General features: G+C 42.1%; 1 protein-coding gene and 1 long non-coding RNA gene across 3 annotated transcripts in view; one reads left to right on the top strand and one right to left on the bottom strand.

The window, feature by feature from the left end:
* Positions 1-451: 451 nt before the first annotated feature.
* On the bottom strand, positions 452-16,216 carry LOC134397903 (uncharacterized). 2 transcript variants are annotated; one of them, XR_010025388.1, is made up of 4 exons: positions 16,112-16,216; positions 15,300-15,427; positions 1,148-1,170; positions 452-492 (listed from the first exon to the last, which is right to left on the bottom strand). It is a non-coding gene; the product is annotated as an uncharacterized LOC134397903 (long non-coding RNA). The 2 variants fall into 2 exon arrangements; XR_010025389.1 differs by lacking the exon at positions 16,112-16,216 and adding an exon at positions 15,572-15,675.
* Positions 15,812-24,186, top strand: part of NT5E (5'-nucleotidase ecto) — a 34,223-nt gene continuing 25,848 nt past the window's right edge. The window contains exons 1-2 of the mRNA XM_063124910.1: positions 15,812-16,225; positions 22,490-22,712. Of these exons, the coding sequence (XP_062980980.1) occupies positions 15,893-16,225; positions 22,490-22,712 (556 nt within the window). The 5' untranslated portion in view covers positions 15,812-15,892. The remainder of the gene's footprint in view (positions 16,226-22,489; positions 22,713-24,186) is intronic.

Below are 24,186 nucleotides of genomic sequence, written 5' to 3'. Positions count from 1 at the left end.
TGAATTCTCGGTAAGGAGCATAAAAATAATGGGCAAAATGACCTGGATGGTGTCCAACCAGAAAATGTGGATTTAAAGCTTATCACTTGGGCCAAAAAGTTATTTGAGCAATGGACAGGTGTGAGTCTGTATTATTTCAGGTCAAAGGTGTACTTAAAGTTTCCATTTATGAATTGAGCAAAAAAAAAATTGTGTAAAGTATACACAACAAAAAGCTTGATATACAGATGTCTAGGGGGGAAATAGACTTAAGTTTAATTGACCAATTTTGAGAACTGAGTTGTGTTAAAGTATAATTCGAAATTAATCTTATCTGCTCTGAAAGGTGTATGTGTAAGCCTTTTATGTATGTTCTAAATAATGTTTAATAACAAAGAAATAATTAAGACTGTGAGCCCTAATTTATTGGACAGTAGATAATATTGTTTACTGACAGCCGACAGAAAGTTCTGGCGTGGGCTGGTCCATGAAGTCACGAAGCGTCGGAAGCGACTGAACGAATAAACAGCAACAAGATAATATTAGTTATTAAGTAATTTCTATACAAAAATATATATAAATATGTACTGTGTCCCTGTCAACTGAACAGCCTATTTAGTATCAAATAAGGAACTTAGTACTTAGAATGAATCTCTCTCTTTTTAAGGTATTAAGACTAGAAGTCTAAAAATATGAAATGTTTAGGAAATTTTATTTCTTTTTTAAGCTATTAAGAGCTAAATATATAATAATGCTCTGTTTAACAACAAAACATGTTTTATATGCGCAATATATTTTGATGTGATGTTATAAGTATATCTCTAATAAAAATGAAAAAATGATCAAAAATGTTTTTCTCTTACTAATTCTTGTTAGTACAAAAAACAAAATTGAATCCACACACAAAAAAAATTCCTTTTTTTTTTTTTTTTTTTTGCTGGCCATGTTGTTTAGAAATATTTTTTATTTGCTATTTGGAGTAAGCAGGCAGCTGAAGGCTCCCAAGGTACTGGACTATAATCAGATAGCTTAAATAAAGTAGAACTGTAACACCAGCCAGCCATGCTGTCTGGGGCATGGTGGGAGTTGTGAGATTTTTTTCTGTCTAAACATGTATAGGATTGTGCCCTGAGTCAACTTGATCATATACACCATATCACACACTCACCTCTCTGTCATAGATGGCGGGCCCTGTGGAGAGAGAGAGAGAGAGAGAGAGATTCTGTTTATAATTTACTGCTGTTACATGTCGTTAAAAGGTGTCTTAGCATTTTTAAATCCTTCTGTATAACCATGGGCTTTTAAAATAATAAAACAAGATGTGTGCAGTAGCAGGTCATAATCCATATTTTCTTTTTCATAAATCAAAACTGATTTCTAGGCCTTCAACACTAAACAATTTTTTTAAAGTATAGCATCCAGTTTATCTATGACAGGTCTTCATGATGACAAGACAAACCCAATTATGTAGGATTATAGTATAACTTCTGGACATCTGGAATCTAAGGGGCACAATTCATTCTGTGCATTGGTGACGTGTCTGCTACGCAAATAGTTTGTGCCACTTGTACTCAGCTGGAATTTTTGTATACATTTTTGCACTATATCAATTGGTCTGTAATTTGTTGTGATGGCTTTATCTTCTATTTTGACCTAAAATGCTACCCATACTGAAGTTTGTGTTTAAAAAGAAATTAGTTACCCAAAAATAAAACAGATGAGAATTGTTGACAGTGCTGTTCCAGCAGAGGGCAGCATTAAACCATGCAAAGGATATCCTGACTAATCCAAGTGTACTTTATAAACATTTTCTGGTTTTGTGAGATGCTGTTCCTGCAAGATGTTACGTATTAGCAGATAAGGCATTTATAGCCCAATCTATTCATATTTACTCAAATTCCACTACATTTAGTAGTGCTCGATTCCAAGCAAATATAGACTTCTTTTCTTTTTTAAAAAGGTGTGTGTGTGTGTGTGTGTGTGTGTGTGTGTGTGTGTGTATATATATATATATATATATATATATATATATATATATATATATATATATATATTCCCCCCCCCACTGGGATTGTTTTTAGTGAATATCTTTTTCTAAACTATTTAAATAATTTTGTTACTCTTAATTTCTATCTCTCCTGTCCCAATTACAAGTATATGGACTAATTTAAGATGCCATAGATCCAAGGCTGGAGTTAAAATCGCAGGAAGAAACATTAACAATCTCAGATATGCAGATGACACCACTTTGATGGCTGAAAGCGAGGAGGAGCTGAGGAGCCTTATGTCAAAGGTGAAAGAAGAAAGTGCAAAAGCTGGGTTGCAGTTAAACCTCAAAAAAACCAAGATTATGGCAACCAGCTTGATTGATAACTGGCAAATAGAGGGAGAAAACGTGGAGGCAGTGACAGACTTTGTATTTCTGGGCGCAAAGATTACTGCAGACGCTGACTGCAGCCAGGAAATCAGAAGACATTTACTTCTTGGGAGGAGAGCAATGACAAATCTTGATAAAATAGTTAAGAGCAGAGACACCACACTGACAACAAAGGTCTGCATAGTTAAAGCAATGGTATTCCCCGTAGTAACCTATGCTGCGAGAGCTGGACCATAAGGAAGGCTGAGCGAAGGAAGACAGATGCTTTTGAACTGTGGTGTTGGAGGAAAATTCTGAGAGTGCCTTGGACTGCAAGAAGATCAAACCAGTCCATACTCCAGGAAATAAAGCCAGACTGCTCACTTGAGGGAATGGTATTAAAGGCAAAACTGAAGTACTTTGGCCACATAATGAGAAGACAGGATACCCTGGAGAAGAGGCTGATGCTAGGGAAAGTGGAAGGCAAAAGGAAGAGGGGCCGACCAAGGGCAAGATGGATGGATGATATTCTGGAGGTGACAGACTTGACCTTGGGGGAGCTAGGGGTGGCAACGGCCGACAGAAAGCTCTGGCGTGGGCTGGTCCATGAAGTCACGAAGAGTTGGAAACAACTGAACGAATAAACAACAAAGGAATGCATACAAATGCCCTTTCTTGGGAAATATATTGTGTGAGGCATTTCACGTTTATTGCAATGACATGTAATCCTGTTGTCAGGTCGCAGGGGTGTTAAATTTTTGGAAATGCTGGATTGTTTTACAATAGTACTGTGATCTTGAAAAGTTGTGATTTCTAGTGTTGATGTGTTTCTATGATACCACAGAATTTACACATCTGTCATTTTTCTATAAGTTTACATGCACCTGATGGATTCTTGTCCACAAGATCTTATGCTATACATTTGATAGCCTTTAACGTGCCATAAGACTCTGCATCTTTTGCTGCAACAGACTAAGGGTTGCAATTCTATGTATGTTTAGAGAGAGAGAAGTCCTCCAACTCCAGCAGTCCTCCAACTCCAGCATCCCCAGCGAGCGTGCTGGGAGTTGTAGGACTTTTTTCCTCTCTAAACATGCATAGGATTGCACCCTAATATGGCTACCCCGCCTGAAATTCTTTATTTCAGGATCTCTAAGCTCCATTCATTTGTGTTATTTTTTGGAAATTAGACTTCTGACAGAAGGACACGAAACTAAATGAAGCAGACCAGAATAATTAGGTTACATCCATATCACATATTACGATGTATTAACATTTGCAGCCCTATCCCTTCTTTTGCAGTATTTGTCACAGCAGTGTCACAGCTGCAGAGCAGGAACATGACGCCCAGATTGAGCCAGTGAGCCCTAGGCCGCTGCACTGGAAGTTAATTCTGTATAACTGGTATTCTAAATTGAGGAAGGATAAACTTTCGAGCTGACCCAACATAGCAAAAGTATATAGAAGAAGCCTATCATCATCTGAATTACTGTGTGCCACAAGAAGAATCCACAATGCCAAGGAGACATTGCAGCTGCCTATTAGACTGAATAAGACGAGGAATCCTTGACTTCCTTGCCCATTTTCCATTAATTTTCCAGTCAATGGCCACACTGGCTTATACTGTCCATCAGAGAGTAAAGGTTTAATGTGAGATAATGTTTGTGCCTGTGTAGGGTGACCAACTGTCAGGATTTCCCCGGATTTGTCCTGGTTTTTGTTCTTTCCATGGTGTCAGGGGGGATTTTCTATAATTTTCAATAATGTCCTGGAATGACACACCTTCCTCTTTAAGGCTGCCATTAGCATGGCAGGAGGGAATGACATGCTTTCTTGAGGCACATCATTCCCCCACCCCGAGCTCCAATTGAGGTCTTAAAGGGGAAATGGGTCATTCGTGGACATTATAGAAAAGGCCTCAATTGGAGTGGATGGTGGTGGTGCAGAATGAAATCCTTTCCCCTCCTCCACTCCAGTCGGGTTCTTTAAGGTGGTGGGGGAATAACGTACTTTCTGCAGGACTCAGAAAGCTGCTTCCCCACACACACACTAGGTGTCCTCTTTTTTGGTTTCCCAAATATGGTCACCCTATGCCTGTGCCTATAAAGCCCACTGGCTTTGGGCTTTTGGTCCACTCAGCACTGGCCAGACTTGTGCAGAATGTCTTTTTACACTATGAATTCAGTTTGCAGTGCAGCCAAGCATTATGAGCGGGACGCACTCATGCTACAAACCAGGTTATTATGTTCTTCAGGGACATCACTAGTCTGGGTGTGGACTTCCTGTTTGCATAGCTCTATTTTCATGTTCCTCTCTATAGTTTACCAAGAATAACATAGAATAGTAAAAATCCCAGGGAGAGATTCCTGGGGCAGATTTTGGCATCCTTACAGGGGGAAAGTTCCTATGTGAAAATGTGCTGGTTATTTTCAGATTGCAACCTTTACGTTACACTCTAAACAGCTTTGTTTGCTAACACATTCGTGCAGTCACGCTGAATGCTATTGCAGTGGACTGTGCAGGCAATTCACTAATTTGATTTCTGTTATTGTATGTTGATGTTCTGTTATTGCATGGTCTATCAAGCTGTTCTCTTTGTAATGGCTATTAGTCAAATGCAATAAAATGATTTGATGAATGAACAGATAGTAGTGGATTTAGAGATCCCACTTTTCAACAGCAAAGCTGTAACGGACTGCTCGGGGCAGCTTATTTGGTTACGTAAAACTAGAGAAAGGACCCGGCTTTGCACAGGTTGAAAAAGCTTTTAGTTCGATATAGCAGAGCCTTCAGGGGCAGTTAAATGCTGGCAGAGTTGAACAAATTGTGCCCACCCCATCTGTGAAGCTGTCTGCTGACACCCCTAAGCATGCGCCCTGCTGTGCTGCACTCCTGTAGCCCCCTGACGGAAGGGTCTCCAGTCCCTGAGAAGGACAGAGCAGGGTTATAATGCTGCCCACTAATCTTCCCAGGCTTCAAACTATATGGACTGCAAAGCTATGCGCAAGTTAGAGAAGTCTGCCCCTAGAGGCTGAAATGATTTCTGCAGGCTTCAACTACATGGACGCATTAAAATTAGTTGAAACTACTCCTTCAGACAGCGAGGGAGGAGATTTGTGTTCCCTTACTTTTCGGAAGCTGCATCTCCTCGGCTTTGCAACGAGCTCCAATTACAGAGAGCAGCCACGTGGCTTGTACAGCTTCAATGCAGTTTAATAGGACAACGCCCTCTAGTGGGTGTTTTATAGCGGAACTTCTCCTGCACCTGGCAGGAAATAGCGATGTATATCAGAAGAGTCAGAGTTTCTGAGCCTTTTTTTAAATGGTTAAAACCAGTAAATGGAGCCGGAGGCACACAGGAGGATCGCTGCAACGTCAAACTGACCCACAAAAATCCGTGAGTGGCCACTTACAAGCGTGGGATAAAACACTTGTCTGAAGAAGCTCTAAGTCATGTATTTTATAAACGAAGTAAGGCAGAGGTAACACCCCTAGGGTCCTCTTAGTATGCGTACCAAGTTTTAGATGTCTAGGTTTCAGAATCTTGGCGCTAAGGCCAGACTTTTATTGCTGTTATTTTAGTATCAGAGATGTTCAATTCCCTGGGAAATAATTATTTCTACTCATTCCAACATACATTTCGGCAGCCTGTCCCAACCAAGTGCCTTCCAGATGTGTTGGACTGGAATTCCTATTATTCCTGGCCTGCACAGCCAGCTGAATTAAAGGGTTGTTGTGATGATAACATGGGAAAACTTTTGTATGCTACCTTGACTTCCCCGAAGGAAGGATAGGATGCAAATATAAGTAAAAACAGCTGTGTGAAAGCAGGGTGGAACGCAAAGCTGTTTTAAACAAAGCCATCCCACAAACCACTTCTTGTACTTTTCTTTCCCCATGATGTATTTTATTTATTCCTAAAATGTTTATACTATTTCCTCTAAAATTATGCCCCAAGTGAGTCTTTACAATAAAGTGGAGGCCTAAAACAATTTAGCATAAAATCATTAACGTCGTTGATACATGCTGGCTAAAACAAAGAAGAAAAAAGGCATTTAAAATGTTTGCTATCCTGTTTTCTGTAATAATCTAACATGTGTTTTTCCCTCTATTCATATTTGATTATTAAATATAAAATAGAATTCAACATAATCCAGGATGTTTGTATACATCATGCAAAAATGCTACCAAAAAGAAAAAAGTCAATGGGCAGGCATTGGCCTAAATCCTCCTTCTGCACCCTTCATGCCCCCCCCCAACTGCTCCAAATAATCCCCCGATCCTCCGTAGCAAGCTGGGGGGGGGGCACACAGGGGACTGCACTGGGGGAGATGAAACCATTCCGCCAGAGATTTCCGTTCCACTGGTGGATAGCCAGAGTTGGAGGCAACCTATTATCTTGACATTTATTGCAAATAAAGTGCATTTCTCTGGAAATTTGTTTGTGTGGACAATCTGTTCACGTTTCTACTGTAGAATTCCAAAACTAGAAGAGCAACTATTTTTCCCTATTAGCTGCATTGCTTATGAGTTTGTTTGTTTGTTTCTAACTGACCCCAGAATAGCTGTTTTTATGCTTATGTTTTTAAATTTTGTATATTTGTTTTTAATGTTTACTGTTTTTCACTTTTGTAAACTGCACAGAGAGCTTCGGCTATGGGGCGGTATATAAATGCAATAAATAAATAAATAAAGTCAGCAGCAGTGAATGGAATTCAGTCATTTCCAATTCAGCAGAATCCTGAAACAACATACTTGTATATGTCATCCTGAACTATCATTTCTGTTATGAGACTGAGGGGATGTCTATACGGGTTCTTTACCCCAACCTAAACATGCAGATTTGTGTTTCAGGACACATGATGCAGCCGTCCATTTGCCGTAGCTCCGGGTTTTAAATGCAATAATGCACATATTTGTAGTTGCGATTTACCGCGACTTTTGATCAACGTCAGAGTTTGCACCGCGTTATAGTTATGCGTCGTTGGGGGAGTTAAATCGCATTTTGACATGCGACCGTAGCTTTCAGGGCAGAACAAAGCGATTGGCCAATTTCCCACCTATCCTGTCCTCCTCTGGCTCCCTCATTCCTTCACATTATTTACATTTTGAATTATATGATTCTGCAGAGCTCCACAGATACAGCTTATAATTTTAAAACAAACGGGGGAACGGGCAGCCAGAGGGAGGAGATGTGTTCAGTCCCCCTCCCGCTCATTGGAAAAAAGCTCAGTGTGTTTAAATGCTACACATTCCCCTGCGCTGACCGTCTCTCCACCCACGCCCTGCACTGGGAAACCTTTTCATTTTGGAGGGTTTTCCTTTGCAATGTGCTGCTTTCCCCCACTCTCACATCCTCCTCTGCTGCCTCATCCTCCCACCCCCCGGAGCTCCAAAGATACAATTTATAGCTTCGCTCATCTGTGCTCCATATCATCGTATATGCACATGTGCACATTAATAACTGCACTTCAAAAAAAAATCAAGAGATAAATCGCTGTTGCTGCTGCAGTGTAACGCTCTTTGCCTAGATTCGAATCAATGAAAATTCAGGTTTATATTCAATGAGGAGCAATCCCGTTGTCATATAGATGGGGGCTGAGATGGGATATAACTTTTCCTTCTGGTGGATGCCCTCTTTACTAGGGTTCCCGAGAAAAAAGAATTACTGATGATAAGCTGCCACCACTCAGGATGAACCTAGTCTGTTCAGCTGCTTGGAGAGCTGGGGAGGGTCTGAATCCTACCAGCTTTTCAGACCAGCCCTAGGAAAAGAAATGTGAAAGGTGATTTGGGTTTTCATTCCCAAAGCCCAGAAACATAGGACTTAACCAAAAAATGATAACAAAAAACCTTTGTCAAGAATCCTCAAAACATAAATGTGTCATCTTCATGCCTCTTCCCTCTGGTATTCACACGTGCTGGCAAGCTGTCACGAGACACTCACATCAGTGAGACTTCTTTTATTGAGGAAATCACACGGTAAACAGTGTAATGGTTACATTCTCCAAACAACACCACTTAAAGCGGAACGATGGTTAGAAAGCTTTAGGCTCCTTTTCTGATACAATCCTTAAGGCAATCACTCGGGTAGGGTGTTTAGGGTACACCACCATCTGATTTGAGCTTCTCCAGATGCTGCAGATGCTGGCACCTCAAAGGGACATGGCCAATCGCCTAAAACAAAATCCCAGGGAAAGGTTGCTCTAAGCCACCAGAGCCGGGCAGAGAAGATCGGTCACACATTTGTCAATCTCAGCCTGCCACCACTGAGCTGACCCTGGTTACCATGACCACAGGGAAGGTTAAACCTCAGGCACAGCAGTCCCGTCCTTCTGCTAAGGACTGGCATCTCCCTGCCACCTGAGTCTGGCCACAGACACACAATCCACAGCAAATGCAAGTCCAAGTCTATGAAAAGCCTCACTACTTTTCATGGCACAATTGTTAGATATCCAAAGTCCAAATGGCAAAGCGTCCATGTGCAGAGTGCTTTCAAAGCCCCAATCGGAGGTCAGGTGTTGCGTGGAGAGATAAACCTAGCAAAGCTTTTTCGTTTAAGGCCTATTCAAAGCCACTTGGCAGACACGTCCTCTGACCTATAAGCCATGCCCATGTGGCAACAGGGTGGGATGGCACAACCCACCAAGGTGATGCTACAATCTGAGAGACAGCTTCCAAGAGTGGACCCCTCCTTTCAAACACTCTGAAGTTCTCAGAAAACCAGCAGCTTCAAGTCTGCAACAGGGAGTAAGCAAGCTAGATCCCGTGGGAACTTCTTACAGAGATAAGCTTGCAGAGACATCTGACATTCTCAAACCATTTCCTAATAAATCTACTTACTCGGTACAAGGGATGATAGGGTAGGTCAGAGTCCTGCTTCCAAAGCAGTAGACACTCCATTGACTTCAGGAAGGGGACTCTGCCTTCTGATCCTTCCTTATACCCCCTTATGTTTGTCATGGAAAGAACCAAGGTGGCTGCTTCCTGAGGTTGTAAAGTGACCACGGATGACCTTAGAAAGGTTAAAAAGCGGGTGTTCAGGTGTGCAGAGAAAGGAGGGGAAAGGGTAGGTTCTGCAGTATCCTGCGGCCTTTCAAGCCCTGGCCTCACCCCCAGCTGCGCAATTTCTCTAGACTGACCCGGGGGCCCATCTAGAGGGGGCGGGAAGTAAAAAGGAGGATGGAAAGGCAAAAATCGCTTCAGTCACTCTTACTACCCTGTTAGTAGCAGCCTGGCAGGGCATAAGAATTTTGGAAGCCTCAGATGGCAACCTGATAGAATTGTGCCCTTAGCTGGTTACATGTTACCTATTTGAAGAGAATCTGGTGTTCTATATGCAGTTCACTGCAGTGAGGATGGTCTGAGAAAGGGAGCTAACCCTTATTTTTATGAGGCAGTAAAAGCTGGCCCCTTAACAGAGATCGATTGTTGTTTTGCCCAATAATGTGATAGCCTCCATTTCTGATGTTAGTGTTGCAGGCAGTAAGAAAATTACGTAGTGGTTGGACCCACCTTTCTAATGATTGTAACTTTACATCTCAAAACACCTAGTCAGTTTCAACCAGTTATTTCATATGTTTACAAAGCTCAAATTTTTGGATGTGTTTTTGAGGATAAAAAAGTGAGACCTGGGGGGAATCCACACACCGTTCCGAAGGCGCCCCGAAGCCCCTTGAGGGCGCCCCGAAAACGCTCGTGTAGTACGTACCTTAATCGTCCCCAGAAGAGGTGGAGGAGGAGGAGTCCTTCGGCAGCGCAGACTGCGGGCGGGCTGCTCCTGGCTCCGTTTCCCTTTAGCCAGCAGGCCCTGCGAGAGCTCCCAGCAGCGGGGCGGCGGCGGCAGCCCCTGCGCAGTCCCAGGGGCGTGGGAGGCGCCCTCCCCTTTCCTCGCCCGGCCGCCCTCTTCCCTCCCACGACCCAGCCCCGCTGCTGGGAGCTCTCGCAGGGCCTGCTGGCTAAAGGGAAACGGAGCCTGGAGCAGCCCGCCCGCAGTCTGCGCTGCCGAAACACGCCTCCTCCACCACCTCTTCTGGGGACGATTAAGGTATGTGCTACATGAGCGTTTTCGGGGAGCCCTCAAGGGGCTTCGGGGCGCCTTCGGAACGGTGTGTGGACTCCCCCCTGGTGAAAGAAGTATATTCAGATTGCCCAACAGGCACTGTTGAGCTATATCAGAAGTAGAGCTTTGGCACAACTTCATTATTAAAATTCAAGATAGATGGTTGTAGATGGATGTTCACCAGAATTGAAGCCCTCCCATTTTCCCTTAGGATACTTCCTTTGAGTGTTGACTCCAAAATAATCCCTGACTCTAAAATAAACCCAAACAGTTGTCCAGTGGGGATTGTCTCCTTAGTCAATAATTAAGGATTAACTCCAGAAATGATTCATTCTAGCTCAGGCGTAGCCCTATTAGAACATAAAAAAGAGCCATGCTGGATCAGACCAGAGCCCATCTAATTCAGCATTCTGTTCACACAGTGGCCAACCAGTTGCTCATGGGAAACCCACAAACAGGGCATAAGTGCAGCAGCAACCTCCTGCCCATTTGCCCCAGCAACTGGTGTATATAGGCATACTGCCTCTGATACTGGATCCATCTGGATCCATCTCTTCCTCCAGTAATTTGGCTAGGCCCTTTTAAAGCCATCCAAACAGGTGGCCATCACTGCATCTTGGGATAACAAAGTACTTCCTTTTATCTGTCCCAAATCTCCACCAATCAGCTTCATGGGCTGACCTCAGGTTCTAGTATTATGAAAGGGAGAAAAATGTCTCCCTATCCACACCATGCATAATTTTATACAATATCACGTTTCCCCTTATTCACCTTTTTTCTAAGCTAAACAATCCCAGATGTTTTAACCTTCCCACATATGGGAGATGCTCCAGCCCCTTGATCATTTTAGCTATCTTTTTTCTCCATATTTCCGGCTGTACAATATATTTTTTAAGGTGTGATGACCAGAAATGTACACAGTATTCTAAATCATATATTTGTATAAAGGCAGTATGGTATTTGCAGTGTTATTCTCAGTTCCTTTCCGAATTGTGCCGAACATGGAATTTGCCTTCTTTACAGTAGCTGCAAAGTGGGTCGACATTTTCATTGAGCTCTCCATCACAACCCCAAGATCTCTTTCTTGGTTGGTCATCGCTAGCTCAAATGCCATCAGCTTAGACTTGACAGGATTGGACTCAGCCTTTATCTCTGTGATTTAGCAGTTCCATCAACTTCATTTTACTGTAGTTTCCACCCACCCCATTCTTAGAAGAGTTTTATTGTACGTGTTTGTATATCAATAATATAAGGAATATATAATGTGTACTAGTTCAAGGGTGCTATTGGAAGTCCTACGTCACAAACTACATATGACCAAATTCTTTTCTTAAATATTGCTGGAATGTTGCTCAAGTTTGAGAGTTTCTTTTTGAACCTTCCAGATGTGGTGTCCCATTGCCCTTAACCAATCAGTTTATTACACTTAAAAGTTAGCTTCCTACCTATTCAAGAGGCATCTGGACAACCATCTGTCAGGGATGCTTTAAGGTGGATTCCTGCATTGAGCAGGGGGTTGGACTCGATGGCCTCACAGGCCCCTTCCAACTCTACTATTCTGTAATTCTTTGAACGCAGTAATAACACATTTGATAGGGTGACCATATGGAAAGAAGGACAGTAGGGTTACCATATAGAAAGGAGGACCGGACTGCTGTATCTTTAACAGTTGTACTAAAAAGGGAATTTCAGCAGATGTCATTTGTATGCATGCAGCACCTGCAAAATCCCCTCTTCGTCACAACAGTTAAAGCTGCAGCAGCCCTGCCTAAATGACCAAATACAAAAGAGGGCAGGGCTGCTGCAGTTTTAACTGTTGTAATGAAGAGGGTTTTTTAGCAGGTGCTGCATGCATACAAATGACACCTGCTGAAATTCCCTTTTCTATACAATTGTTAAAGATACAGGAGCCCTGTCCTCCTTTCCATATTGTCACTGTAGAGGACAGGGCTCCAGTATCTTTAACAATTGTATAGAAAAGGGAATTTCAGCAGGTGTCATTTGTATATACGGAGAACCTGGTGAAATTCCCTCTTCATCACAACAGTTAAAGCTGCTGGAGCCCTGCCCTCTTTTGTATCTGGTCAAGTAGGCAGGGCTCCTGAAGCTTTAATTGTTGTAATGAAGAAGGAATTTCACCAGGTACTACAATACTACAAATGACATCTGCTGAAATTCCCTTTTCTATACGACTGTTAAAGAAACAGGAGTCCTGTCCTCCTTTCCATATGGTCACGTTATATTTGAGGAAACTGGTCCAAGAAGAAAAGCAGGAGCAGATTTCTCATTCGATTAAACGATTTTTTTTTCTTTTTTGGCATAATGAGACCTTTATTTGGCAGTAATTTCATGTTCTCTCTCTGAAGGTCCTTAGGAGGATCCAACAGCGAATGATCTTTCCCAAGCACACAGCCCTCTAAGATATGTATACAAAGAAGATTAATCTGTTAACCTTGTTGAATATGAATATAAAAACCCTACCTTTGTGCCTCTTTGCATAAAAGATAAGAATATAAATGAAAGTAAGGTCCACAGCATAGGAAATTGCAAGTTCTTTGCCCTAAACAACTTCTCATGTTTTCATATTGCAAAAAGCATATGTTACACCTGGAAAATAGTACTAGGTAACTAGTAGAACCTGGGGTTGTCCATTAGCCCCAGTTTTGTCCTCCCTTAAAAGCCACTAATTCAACTTAAAAATGAATAGAAAAGTTACAAGACATCTAATATATGGCTCCACATTATAGGCTATAAGAAATTAAAGAGTAAGAACATGCAACATGTGTAGCATAAGTAATATCGAAACCTTTGAAGGCATTGAAGATATAAATGAGAAATACGAAAATTTTACATACGCCTAATTAGCAAGAAGTGGTGGGAAAACATGGGAAGGTCACAAGTGAAAGATGTCATTGTTTGTTCCACCTGGTAAATTTTGTGGATGGGGCAGAGCAATGTTGTGATAAAAACCTCGTACAACTTCAGGGAAGGTATGTGAATCCTGAATTTAAAAATGGGCAACGACTGTACATGTATTGTGCGAACGAAAAATTAAGCCCAATCATGTCCTTAAATATAAAAAGGGCAGTATCCAGTTCAACAGTAGTACTAACCTAAATTATGTTGTTCTAGTGCAAGCAACCTCTGGCATAATGCCAATAGCATTTGCTGCCTCAATGGATTTCTTCAGAAAACTTGCCAGGCCAACAAATGCTATTGGCAAAATGTAATTCACACTAGCAGTGTTGTCAAGTTGGACATTGTCCACTGTTTCTTGCAAAATGTTTGCTTGCAAATACCATAATTTTCTCAGTAACTGGAAAGGGCATAGCATGCTATATTAAATGAAAACATATGGGATTTTAGAAATGAATCACAAAATTCATCCACGTAAACATTGGCCACAACAAAACCAGCCAGCAAAGTTGCAGGACATTTCAAGTCAATGAAATCTTGTGCCATAATAAATCTGCTAGTTTTCCAACATGCTACAGGACTCTTTGTAATTGTCTTTTCCCCAAACACGTTACATATTGTCTCAATCATAACTTTAACATCTGCCTACAAAACCAAAGGAATCCAGCAATGCTCATAGAATCATAGAATAACAGAGTTGGAAGGGGCCTATAAGGCCATCGAGTCCAATGCCCTGCTCAATGCAGGAATCCACCTTAAAGCATCCCTGACAGAATAGAATAATAGAGTTGAAAGGGGGCACATAGCATATTGAGCAGGGCATTCTGTCATGCCTGCTGCTGTTATTTCAAGCATAGTTTACCAAGGAATTCTGAAATGGAGTATTTATTTACGGGGATGACCTTAAAGTGTATGTGGCAATACAAAGGGATGGGATGGAAGCTTTCACAGATGCACTATACACCTAGTGTTTGATGTTTAAAATGACAGGTACTTTGGATTAAAGTGGTTGCCCCAAAATTACAACCTCTGGCTTGGAATCCTACTCCAATCACAGAGACATGTGACTTACTGGTTGTAGTAGTTACACTACAATGAGTAGTGTAACTACTAGCACAACCTTCCCCAACCAGATGCCCTTTGGATGTTTTAGGCTACAACTTCCAGAATTCCTGACCACTGGCTGAGGCTGATGGAAGGTGAAGTCCAAAATAGGTTGGTGAAGTCTGGCTTAGCAGTTAAAATTTACCATCTCTGTATCGGGCAAAAAGCTGGATCTCTGCCTGTATCATGTATGTTAAAGGCACAAGAGCTCTGCCAGAGAATGAGATAGCAACCCTAAGAGAAAATGAGTAAAAGATACAATACCTATTATTGTTGTTAGTTAGTTCAATTTACACACTGCTTATATACAGAATACCCTAGGCAGAAGTGCCTTATAGTAAGAACACCTTGTGGTAATTTATCAATGGGTATATCTGAACATTCAGAAGCGAAGGATTAACTGTGCCCCATTTGTCAGAACTATGAGCCTTCCTGCTTACAGAGCTATTTCAAATTAGCAGAAAAGGCAGAGACTGCCCCAGGGCATAATTAGCTAATTTTGAGCTCTATGATAGCAAAGATTTTAGCAGAGTAACAGAGTTGCTGCTAAACTAACCCAAAGGGCTTTCTAAGTCCCAACTTCAGGGTGGGTCCTCCCTTCCATTTACTTCCATGGTGGGTGGCTAACCTAGCAGACCAAAACTAAACAATGCTAAAAAGCACACAACTGCATATAAAGTAAATTGTTTTATACAACACAAGTAAAGTTTTTTTATAAGAGATAAGTCAACTAAGTTGTTTTTCACAAGTCTGATAGTTTTATACAAAATCAGTAGGTGGATTCTTTAATCTGCCAGAAAAATGTTTGTCAAAAGAGAAATATTTTTTTCATAGGGCTAAATCTGCTAAAGCCATTAGATAATGTGAAGGTGGATGCCATACTTCACGTTTTTGTAAAATGGCAAATATGATGTCAAGTGCCTGATCCTGCATGGTACGCTGGTGTGGAGTGAATGAGCATCCATGATGACTAACAGGTCCTCTGGTTGTATCTGAATCTGACGCATCCTCTGTAAAAAAAAAAAAGTTAAGAGTCACGGATATACGACTTTGGAATGAAAGGTTTTAGATAATGGTCCACAAATTGTGATAGTGGTTCCAAGATGGAATCATTGCATGACACGATGGGTCAGCCTGAAGGTGGAGGTAACTACCCGCGCCAGAAAAGAGCGACGTTTCCTAAAGTTACGGTCAGGAAGGGTTGAGGAAAGCAGGGCGGAGCAGAGAAGGAAGAAGTCAGGCAGCCGCTCCCAACCGTTGGTGCGGGACAGGGCGAGAACGATAAGATGAGGGCTCCCGTCGAAGCGGGCGGGACTGGAGAGGTGGCGTCCAGCTCCTCCTCTCCGTCGTCTCCCCCGCTCCCCTCCCCCCCCTCTCTCTCTCTCATACACGCACACGCATCGCTCCGCCAGGCTGTTCCTAAAAAACCTCGGTTAGCGGTTGAGGCAAAGGGCGGGCGCGGGCGCGTTTGGACCATGGAGTCCTGGCGACTGCTGCCCGCGCTGCTCTGGCTCCTCGGCGCGTCCTTCTGCGTCGCCGGCACCGGCGCCTTCGAGCTCACCCTCCTGCACACCAACGACGTCCACGCGCGCGTCGAGCAGACCAGCAAGGACTCGGGCAAATGCGCCGGGCAGGACTGCTACGGCGGCGTGGCGCGCAGGGCCACCCAGATCCGCCGGATCCGCGCCACGCACCCCAACGTGCTGCTCCTCGACGCCGGCGACCAATACCAAGGCACCGTCTGGTTCAGCTACTTCAAGGGCTGGGAGGTGGTGCAGTTCATGAACCTTCTCGGCTACGACGCCATGGTGAGCGCGGCGGCAGGATGGAGCCGTGCCTTGCGCGGGGAGGGCCGGGCAGCCTCCAGGGGGAGGGTGCGCGGGGGTCCTGCGGAACTCCCCACCACCGTGGGGCGCCTGAGGCTTGGACTCCTTTCCCTTCCAGTGAGAAGTTTTAGACAGTTCTAAACAGTTGTGAGAGGACATTTCTCTCTCGCTCCCCCCGCCCGCGCCCCACTCCCTCCCTCAGAATAGGAGCGCGCCGGCCCCGTTGCAGTCGGGCAGACCCAAGGACGGGCTGCTCCGCACCAGCCTTGCTCCGTTCGTTGGGAGCAAGACCTCTGGTTGGCCGTTCGTCCCGAGGGCCAAACTCGACGTGATGCCCCGCGATTTACAATTGCGAAGGCTTTTAAAAGCAAATCGGTGTCGGGTGGGGACAGTGCGCCCTACTCTGATCCCGGGCATTTGGTGGCATATGGTCGGGATTTTAATGTCAGTTGTTTGATCAGGTCGCGGTATCTTTTTCTGTTTCTTTTTTTTTAAAGCTGTATATAGTTGTTTTTATACTCTGTTTTAAGGTTTTGTTTTGTTGCATTTTGGCGTTGTCATTTTTGTGAACCATCCAGAAGCTATTTGGCGGTATAGAAATGAAATGGATGAAGTGAAAAGTAGGAGTGTTTAAACCCTTTGCTCCCTGCTGCAGTCCCGATCCGGGCTCCACCGTTGCTGTTTGCCTTGGACCAACAGCTCTCCTTTGAGCCAATGGAAGTTTTTCTTAATGCAGAGGCGTAGCAGTGTTAGTCTGCTGTAGCAAAAGCAACGAAGAGACTCCTGGCACATTTATTCTGGCATAAACTTCCAATTCCCATTGACAAGATCACTCCTTCCACCCATCCCAGTCACTCAGCATGAATATATAAATCTGCCAATTTGAGGTTTAACACTTCATGCATCTGATGAAGTGAACAGCATCCACAAAAGCTTATGCCAGAGTAAATGTGTTAGTTCTTAAGATGCTATAAGGTGTTGCTGCTGTTGCAAATAAAGTGCTGAGCTAGATGGACTTTTGGTCTGATCCAGCAATTCTATTAAGATGTTCATATCAGAAAAGCATGACTTGCCCCAGTTATCTATTTCTTGTACAGCCAATAATGGTTACACCCCAAAATGAAGATATCTTGGCACTGTTTATAGAACTTTGCTGGCTGCCACACTGTTTCTGAGCACAATTAAAAATGCAAATTTTATTTAGTTATGTATTTGTTTTGTTTACACCACATGCGATTTTATATAGTTATTTGTTTTTTTATACCACTCTTCAGCCAAAAAAGACTCCCAGAGTGGCTTATAAAGATTAATAATGAGACAGTCCCTGCCCCGAGACTTACACTAGGAACGATGGGATTGTATTCATGGACTCCAATCTCCCTGCTCTCCAAGCATTGCCAAAGCTGCCAGCACCAATAATCCCTTTAGCACGGAGGAGTTTACATGCAGCAGCATATGTACAAGATGCCATTGCATGCAAGGATCTCTGAACCAGGCCCAGCACAACCAACACCTGTAATTAGAGCCACCTGGAAGTGTCAAAGGTGCACCATATCAAGGTTTCATTAGGTGGGCCACATCACATACTCACTGGCCAGTCTAATCAAGAGGCATATTTCTTCCCGATTCTTACTATGATGCGAAGTCAGCCTAAGTGTGAAGCAAACCTATTTAGCAGTGCTTCACATATAATTGTATCTGTACATGTAAAAATATAATGTTTGCACACAACACAGTATGAGTCAGCAAATGTATGTACTAAATACTGTGTATAGTGACCTCATATATACATAGTAGTCTAGTTGGCTAGATGGCCAGTGATTTGATTTGGTATAAGGCATGTCCATATTCTTCCATTAGAAGCCTATGGAAGGCATAGCTGGATCATTTAAAATAAATAAGAAATGGCAGATGTTTGGTGGATAAAGATGGAACAGAGCATTTCTTTCACAGGGGCCTGTAAACTGCCCAGAGAGCTTTGGCTATGGGGCGGTATATAAATGTAATAAATAATAATAATAATAATAATAATAATAATAATAATAATCTGATTTCCTCCAAAGCTATTCCTAGCTATGCAGCAATGGCACAGTCTTCAACCCTAGTCAACAACATGCATGTTTGGAAGCAAGTCCTGTTTGGTCTAATGGAACTTACTTAAAAGTAAGACCTCCTTCATAATCAGTAGCACTCACCCAGTGGTATTTTGGCTTAAATTGATTATGAGTTGGATCATTGATTTGGATCCAGGATTAGTTATGCTTAGAGTAGACCTACTGAAACCAGCCAGACTTCTGTATAGGAGAGCAGATTGCATGGCTGGTGCTGATACTGGGCTCTTCTCATTATGTGGTGTGACTTTCTTGGGATATGCAGAGGAACCCTATATCCTTTCACCTGCACTGGTGGGTCCAGAAATCTAACACATGCACTTCTGAGCCCTCTGAAAATCTTTATCAAGATGAGGTCTTTTGATCTGCTTTTCTGAGCTCAGAGAGCTGCAGGAGGAATAGATATATGATACTCCGGCCAGATCTACATCAAGCAGGATATGGCGGTATGAAACCGGTATGTAAGAGGCAGGAGCCACACCAAGCGGGATATAGCACTATGAAAGTGTTATATGGTATGTGTCTATGGGCCCCAACAGTTGTCAGTGCACTTCAATACTGCTATAAAGCAGTAGTGTGGCTCCTGCCTTTTATATGCTGCTTTCATATCACTTTCATAGTGCAATATCCTGCTTGTTGTAGATCTGGCCTCAGAGTCAGGGCAAAGGAACATCTTTTCCTGCTGCAGCCCAAAGCAGCCATCAGGATACCCAGTTCCCTTTTCTAAGCAGCATAGCTAAGGATGGAGCAGAAATTAATTCAGTTCACATTTTTACTACCTAACCTAGGGTGGCTATATGAAAAGGAGGACAGGGCTCCTGTATCTTTAACAGTTGGGTAGAAAAGGGTATTTCAGCAGGTGTCATTTGTATGCATATAGTACCTGGTGAAATTCCCTTTTCATCATAACAATTAAAGCTGCTGGAAGCCTGCCCTCTTTTGTATCTGGTCACTCTAGTCTAGCTCCTGCTGTATCTTTAACAGTTGTACTGAAAAGGGAATTTCAGCAGATGTCATTTGTATGCATGCAGCACCTGCTAAAATCCTCTCTTCATCACAACAGTTAAAGCTGCAGGAGCCCTTACTGAGTGACCAGATACAAAAGAGGGCAGGGCTGCTGCAGCTTTAACTGTTGTAATGAAGAGGGAATTTCAGCAGGTGCTGAATGTATAGAAATAACACCTGTTGAAATTCCCTTATCTGTTAAGGAAATTCCCAACTGTTAAAGATATAGGAATCCTGTCCTCCTTTCCATATGGTCACCCTACCTAACCAAACTTCAGCTGAAGTTTGTGATCAAAGTTCACACTTCAAAATGTATAGAATACTGCATATCATACAGAATTCATATCTTACAGAAAAGTGTGCACAAGAAGTCTTTATCATAGGGGAAATTATCTGCAGAAATGTTTATAATTTGAAAAATGCATACAAAAATGTGTACAAAATGTTTGCAGATTTAGCATGAAAACATGCACAAAGTTTTGTGCAGACTTTAAAAAAACGTTTACAAACTGATGTGGAAATGGGATGGAACGAACTTAAATTTGGGAAAGTGAGAAAATGAGCAAAATCAGACCTGACAGGTTCATCCATCCCTAAGCACAGCACAGGTTTAGGTTGTAGTGTGTCTTGTATACCAGGGACAAGCCAATTCTTGCTTGGCACTGTTGCTGGCCTCTGGACTGAAAAATGGCCGAGGTCTATTTCTTTGTCCAGGAGCCAAGAACAGCAATGCAACCTTGTTAACCCCACTGGCTGATAAAGATAATAACTGCTGTCAAGTGGAGTGAAGCATGACCTCGCTGCCAAAAGCTGTTTCAGCTGCTGTGATCTACAGCATTTCACTAGCAGTGAAACTTAGTTTACTTATTGAGTAATTGAGTAATCTGGAGGAAAGATGGATTTACAGAAAATTTACATTCTGCAGAATTACAGAGTCTCTACACCTTTTTGTATAAAAATACATGGTGTATGCAGAACTTTAATCCCAATGTTGTTTATTGTTGTGAAATCTAGAGTGCTTCCAAGTGGACAGCTCCTGGCATTACACTATCAACCAAAAAGCATTGTGCTGTTATTCCATGTTTCCCTTCTTAACAGATTTTTTTGGCTTGTTTTTCGTGGTCAGGAGAAAGCTGGAAGAAACGGTGGGAAAGCATGGGAGAGTTACAAATGGAAGAGTTTGTTTGGCCCTCATGTGAAATTTGGTGTTTAAGGCAGGGTGATTGGACAACAAAAGCCTCATGTGGAAGCTTTCCTAGTTAAAAATAGTGGGAATCATTTTGAAATAAGCCTGACCATGATGATTTGTGTGCTTTAAATGCTTAGCTGTAAAAAGTGCAGCATACAAGCCTGAAAGAATTCTGCTCAATTATATGAACATATTAAAAACAGATATTTATCCCCCAACAGTCTGTTTCAAAACTTAATGAAAATCAGGATAATTTGCATAGGGTTAATAGCATAGGGAAAAATTAGTTTCTATTGGAAAACTTTCCAATGTGAGTCATGTTCATTTGCATAGGAACATTTTGGGTGGGTCCATACAACACTTTAAGGCATGGTATATATAAGCTACTCACAGCAATGCTATTTTTTTTTTGTCTCAATGCACCACAAATATTTGAAATATTTGAGGGGAATATTAAAGGACACTAAGGGCATGTCTACACCTGCCAGATATCCCGAGCTTCGGCTATTGGGCGGTATAAAAATGTAATAAATCAATAAATCTCTAGGTCCTCCATGTGCGTTCATTTGATGTACAGGGTATCCCAGGGGCAACCCGGGATGACCAGGGAGTTTTCCTGGGATATCTGGAACCACGGATTTCCCAATATTTCCACGGTCCTGGGACCATCCCAAGTAGCATGGATGGTGTGGCCGCCGCTCCCGGGTTGTCCCTTCTTCTCTGCAAGTAGCGGGGCTGGGCACGGAGCTGTGTGGGGAGGCTCCGTGCCCATGGGGGTTGGGAGGATTCATCCTTCTTTTCTTTCTTTATATATATATATTTTTGCATTGAATGCACAGGCTGTTAATCTTCCCCAGAATTGCCAGACCCAGAAATGATCTGTGATATTTCAGTGGCTCATATAGAGGCCTTGAACTTTCATCATGGCTGATAAGATGGCCAAGTGGCTTGCTTTCCCAATGATGCTCTTTATAGTGATGTAAGACTGAAACAAATCATGGATAAAAACAAGAAAGGAAGTATACTTGACCGTCTCTTGAGGCTCACATTCTGCTCTTCCCCTTTGCTTAAAACAAGTTGGCTACAGACTGACTCAAATACGAAGAAATAGTTTGTTACAGCCCTATCTAGATTGGATAACTTCTGATGGCAGGTGGGGCATTACATGTCTTACACAGGGGGAAAAAAACATTTTTGTTTTCACAAGGAAAAATATAAAATGTTATCTCCTGTCTTAGTACAGTCCAAGAAGGACTGTACCTACCACGTGCCATTTCTACATATTTGAATTGGTCGTTAAATCTATACCATTATAAAATTAGAAAAATAAAGACGGCAGGACAAAAGTTCCTTTCAAGTGTTCAATAAACACTTTCATTTTGAAGCGCTGTTAAGAATTTTTCATTTGCTGTCAATACTGGGGACTAGGGGACCCCTTGTATCAAACATGTCCCTTAGCTTTGTTTTGGTGTCTTTTACCAGAAGAGCAATTTGGGCAAAGATTATAGTTGAAAAGCTTTGGCGTCAGCCTCAGAAACAGATAAACAGCTTTAAGATGCCTGAGGAAATTGTTAAGGGGTTCTAAAAGCTCAAATATTTGGATTCAGAAATACTCTTTTTAATTGGTTCCAATTGCAAAATCTGACTCAATGTAAGAACTGGAAAGGACACTGACAGTGTTCTAGTTTTAAAGAATTCTACATTCGAGAGACTGAACAGCTGTATGGGGATGCATCTTTAAATATCGGTAATTGGATAGAAATAGGTGCAAGAGAATTTGAAGAGGAAGAATTTGGACATAACATGCTGTTCATGTAGCAAAATTGAATGGATCATATTGTGATTAACAACATTTCTCTGTTTCATAGGTATAAATTAATTATGATTCTTGACCATAGGAGATAATCTTTTCCCCCTTTTCTTTTGTTTTTTGTTATGTAGACATTGGGGAATCATGAATTTGATAACGGCGTTGATGGATTATTGGATCCACTGCTCAAAAATGTAAATTTCTCTGTTGTAAGTGCAAACATTAAAGCAAACAAGCGCCTAGCAAGCCGCATCTCCGGGTATGTTCTTCCTTATAAAATTATAAAAGTTGGCTCAGAAAGTGTAGGAATTGTTGGCTATACCACAAAGGAGACACCTGTTCTTTCAAATCCAGGTATGCTTTCTTTTAATACTTTTACACATTATATAATTTATAAATATAGTTATATTTTTGATCCATTTTGGTTATGAGGTAATAACTCCTACAATTGCCACTCTGTAACACAATTCTCACACTAAGAGAAAAGGGTTAGCACCAGCTATGTTCTAGGTATTCAATGGGACCTTTCTGATCCCCACTTCCACAACAGCCCCTTGCTTCCCCCTGCCTCAAAGTTGCTCTTGATGGTTGCAGGACTGTCTAGTGTGTTGTGATGGGTCATGGGGAATGCTGTAGCAGGACCAAGAAACTTGAAAAAAATTGACAGGTCTACGTTGCCTAAAATTGCTTTACCACTTGCGTAAGACATCTCTGAATCTAAACTGTATTCTTCATATGGCTCACAATTCTTTTCCTGCAACGATTGAAGGTGCCTTATTCTGCAGCATTCCACTTATTAATTGTCATTTTCCTGACATGTGAATATCCATAAGTACTCTGCACCATATCACACAGAAAAGATAATTAACTATGCCAAAATAGCTACCAGGTCCCAGTTTCATAAATTCCTGGTTTCACCCATTTGTATAAATGCATTACATTTCTGCCCACTAAGCAAAGATCTGGGGCTTTTTTAGGCTGTTCCAGTCATTTATTTATTTACAATATTTATATATCGGTCCCCAACCAAATGATTTCGGAGTGGTGGACAACAATTAGAATAAAAGAATAAACACACCATACTATTTATTTATTTACAGTATTTGTGTAAAATAGATTCTGGAGCAGTTAACTTAAGAATAACACTGTAAAAAGGAAGAAGATTAAAAACAGCAACTGAAATTGTTCATTTTAAAACAAAGTACCAATAAATACAGTGGCTGGTCAGTTAAGGAATGCTTCCTGGAAAAGAGTTATTTTCAAGTGGTGTCAGAAACAGCATTGTGTTAGTACCTGCGTGTCCTCCAGGGGCAGGGAGTTCCAAAGAGAAGGGGCCGCAAGGCTCTTCTCGTGGTGGACTCCAATCAGGCCAGAGATACATGAGGAGCCACCAGGAGCATGTCCTCCAATGACCTCAGTGACCAGGCAGGTTGGTAAGGGAGAAGGCGCTCTCCTGGGTATCCTGGTCCTAAGTTGTTTATGGCTTTGTACACTAGTACCAAAACCTGAAGCCTGAGTAGCCAATAGGAAGCCAGTGCAGTTCCCTCAGCAAAGGAGTTACATGCTGAAAAGAGGCAGCTCTTGACAACAGCTGCTGTGTTCTGCACTAGCTCCAGCTTCTGGACCAGCCTTAAGGGCAGCCCCACATAGAGTGCATTGCAGTAATCCAGTCTTTAGGTTACTAAAATTAAAAATTACATCTTAAAATTACATTTTAAAAAAACAATTACATTTTTTTACATTTTTAAAAGAATAATTACATTTTTAAGAGGACAATGTTCTGATAAAACTGTGGCTGGTCATTCAAGGAAAGCTTCCTGAAACAACA

Source organism: Elgaria multicarinata, chromosome 4 (assembly GCF_023053635.1).
Source record: "Elgaria multicarinata webbii isolate HBS135686 ecotype San Diego chromosome 4, rElgMul1.1.pri, whole genome shotgun sequence".
Classification (NCBI taxonomy): Eukaryota; Metazoa; Chordata; class Lepidosauria; order Squamata; family Anguidae; genus Elgaria; species Elgaria multicarinata.
Note: the sequence above shows the minus strand (reverse complement) of the source record. Positions and strands in the feature narration are given on the sequence as shown.